This window comes from Haliotis rubra, unplaced genomic scaffold (assembly GCF_003918875.1).
Source record: "Haliotis rubra isolate DU_JTF1 unplaced genomic scaffold, ASM391887v1 Scf1751, whole genome shotgun sequence".
In the NCBI taxonomy this organism is placed as follows: domain Eukaryota; kingdom Metazoa; phylum Mollusca; class Gastropoda; order Lepetellida; family Haliotidae; genus Haliotis; species Haliotis rubra.
Genome location: NW_025765727.1, coordinates 86755 through 90303, shown reverse-complemented (window position 1 = coordinate 90303; position 3549 = coordinate 86755). Strand labels below are relative to the sequence as shown.

The 3549-nt window shown below is 42.2% G+C and overlaps 1 protein-coding gene across 1 annotated transcript; it reads left to right on the top strand.

Annotated features, from left to right (window-relative positions):
* Nucleotides 1-229: 229 nt before the first annotated feature.
* Nucleotides 230-1921, top strand: LOC124273030. The gene has a single exon (XM_046708244.1). The coding sequence runs from the start codon at nucleotides 230-232 to the stop codon at nucleotides 1919-1921; it is 1692 nt and encodes a 563-aa protein (XP_046564200.1).
* The last annotated feature ends 1628 nt before the right edge of the window (nucleotides 1922-3549 follow it).

Genomic DNA, 3549 nt, shown 5'->3' with positions numbered 1-3549 from the left:
GTCTGTTGTTCTTCCAGAAAATAAAGAGAACAACTCTGAGACCATCGTTAAAAGGCAAGACCTATCTTCGCCACTAAAGACAGTTAAACTAAAGAGAGAGCCCTTGACTGATCAACATGACACTTCTAAAAGAGCTTTAAACCCAAACTCGATTCCATTTGCACCCGCAAGTAAACATCAGACTGGTCGCCAAGTGATTGACTACACTTCTGTCGTTCGCCATCTCAGTATGCCGGCTACAGAAATGATGAAATTTAGTGGAGATGCTCTAGACTATAAGAGATTCATGAGACAGTTTAGGAATAAAGTGATTTCAAACACTGATGATATGGATGAGATTGTAAACTACCTGGATCAGTTTACCACTGGAGAAGCAAACAAGATTGTACGTGGTTACAGTTACATGGATGGCAACACAGCTTACAACGCAATACTTGGAGAATTTGAGGAGAGATATGGGGACACAGATTTGATTGCTTCAACCTACATCAAGAGAACGTTAGAGTGGCCGCTTATCAAGATAGACAATGTAAAGGGATTGGATGAGTTTTCGATATTCCTCACTGAATGTGAACATGCAGTAGGCAGCATCAACTCTCTCAAAATCTTGGAATATCCTGAAAACATGAAGAGACTAGTTATAAAGCTAGCATACCGGTACCATGACAAGTGGAGAAACCTTGTTCAAGCATCGAAAGACAGACACCAATCTATTCGATTCTGCGATTTGGTGGACTTTGTCCGACGAGAAGCGAAGAAAGCAGTTGATCCAATCTATTGCAAGAAAGCTCTCAGCTATGAACAGAAATCATCACCTTCACTGTCAAGATATCGTCCCGGAAGCATTCAACAAAACAAGACTCGCACTTTTGCCACAAACCTCACCGACTCCACACAAGGAACAAGATCACAAGACAACAATACAGTGTTCAGAAAATCTGATGATCAAAGGCCAAGATCCCTGATGACACCATGTATTTGCTGTAGTTCAAACAACCATGAGCTCAGTTCCTGTAGAGAATGGGAGATTCTTTCTCATGACAGACGACTACATCTTATGATGACTAAAGGCCTATGTTTCAGATGTTTTAGATGTGGACACAGAGGCAAACAGTGTGAATGGAAGGTGAAGTGGTCAAAGTGTGATGGTAATCACCACACCTTGTTACACATCAATGGTCACAAATCACAAGCTGCGATCAAGAACGTTGAGTCCAGACCAACAAGTGCCTGTGCTAGTGGCCCTATGGGGGCTGGTGAAGTTGAAAGTACAATGGCCATTATCCCTGTGAGGGTCAGAACGAGGAATACCTGCAAGACGGTAGAGACATGTGCCTTTCTTGATCCTGGAAGTAGTGTTTCATTTTGCTCAGAGCAGTTGATGGACCAACTCGGCTGCGAAGGAAAACAGATGAAGATTTCCCTAGAAACTATGGGGAAGCCTCACTCAATGCTAACCAATCTTGTATGTGGACTTGAAGTCAGCAATTACACTGGAGGCACATTCATTGAACTTCCAAGGGTTTACTCAAAGGATGAAATTCCAGTCTCGAAGGACCATATTCCGAATCAAGGTGATATCGAGCAATGGGAACATCTGATTGATGTCATGTTGCCACAGATCAACTCAGAAATCGGTCTCCTCATTGGTAACAATATGCCAGATGCGTATACCCCCATGATGGTGAAGACAGGTCCGCAGGGGATTCCACATGCTACAAGAACACTGCTTGGATGGGTAGTCTGGAACGTTGTACGCAGCACAGCCGAGAGCAAAGACATTAGATTTCCTGTATTTAGAACAGAAGTAGCTGCCCTGGAAGAAGTAGAAAGTTTGAGAAACTTGGAAAGAGTTGTTAAACAGGCAATCAACTTTGATTTCCCAGAGAAAATGATTGACGACAAGAAAGAACATTCATAAGAAGATAATCTCTTCAAAGAGAAAGACGAAAAGTCAATTGAATATAGAAACGGACATTTCTCTATCAAACTACCCTTCAGAAAAGAAAATGTTTGTTTACCAAAGAACCAAACCCAAGCCTTTCACAGACTTCAAAGCCTGAAAGAGAAATTGAAAAGAAATCAGAAATTTCATGAAGACTATACTGAATTCATGAACAATATCCTGAAAAAGGGTTACGCAGAGAAAGTCCCTGAAGATAGGATGAAGAAAGAAACAGGAAATGAATGGTACATACCCCATCATGGTATTTATCATTCCAGAAAGCCGGACAAGATACGCATGGTGTTTGATTGCTCAGCCACCTACAATGGTATTTCCTTGAACAGTCAACTCCTGCCAGGACCAGATTTAACCAGCAAACTCATAGGAGTTCTCTTGAGGTTCAGTCAAAGAAAATATTGCCTTCATGGGTGATATTGAATCCATGTTTTATCAGGTGCAGGTGCCTGACGAAGACAGAGACTATCTGAGATTCTTCTGGTGGGAAGATGGTGACCTGCAACAAGAGCCAACAACATATCGGATGAAAGTTCACCTGTTTGGAGCAGTATCATCACCAAGCTGTTCCAACCCAGCACTACACAAGACAGCAGATGTTAACCAAGAGTTCCACGAGGAAGAAGTAATAGAAATGATAAAGAAGAATTTCTACGTAGATGAATGTCTGAAGTCTGCCACCAGTGAAGAAAGGGCCACAACTCTCATACACGAAATTACAAGTCTCTGTCAGAGAGGAATGTTTTCGTTTGACCAAGTGGATGAGCAATAGCCACACTGTATTAAACTCAATTCCAGCTGAAGAAAGGGCAAAAGGTGTCAAACACTTGGATTTGGAAAGTTCAGAACTTCCACCTGAGAGAGCACTTGGAGTGTTTTGGGAAGTAGAGAAGGATACTCTTGGCTTCAAGGTTAATCTTAGAAATCACATGGACACCAAGAGAGGAATTCTAGCAACCGTGAGCTCGGTTTATGAACCGATCGGCCAACTATCACCTTTCCTACTTACAGCAAAGTCACTGCTACAGACCCTTTGTCGTCAGAATTTAGGTTAGGATGACAAGATTGAGAGAGATGTATTACGAAAATGGACTCAGTGGAAAGAAGATCTACTTCACATTGAGGAACTTCATGTCATGAGATCATACAAACCGAGAGACTTTGTTCCTGTGAGTACATGTGAGCTACACATGTTCTCAGACGCTAGTGACAGCGGATATGGTGTTGTAGCCTATTTCAGACTAACCAACAGCAGAAATGAGATTCACTGTTCTTTGGTTTTTGCCAAATCTCGAGTAGCACCACTAAAGAAAGTGACTGTGCCGAGAATGGAGCTAACAGCAGCAACCCTGAGTGTCTGATTCAGCAAGATGATCGTGAAAGAACTTGACTACTCCATGTCTGCAGTATTCTACTGGACCGACAGTATACCAGTTATTAGGTACATCACTAATGAAAAGACAAGATTTCACACCTTTGTCGCCAACCGCATTGAAGTGATCAGGGAAGCCTTACATCTGAAACAGTGGAAATACATTGAGACATCATTGAACCCAGCTGACATAGCATCAAGAGGCGCGAGAATTCAT

What these genes read in the sequence shown, in the direction of transcription:
- LOC124273030 (XM_046708244.1), top strand. Translation starts at nt 230, where the DNA reads ATGCCGGCTACAGAAATGATGAAATTTAGTGGAGATGCTCTAGACTAT.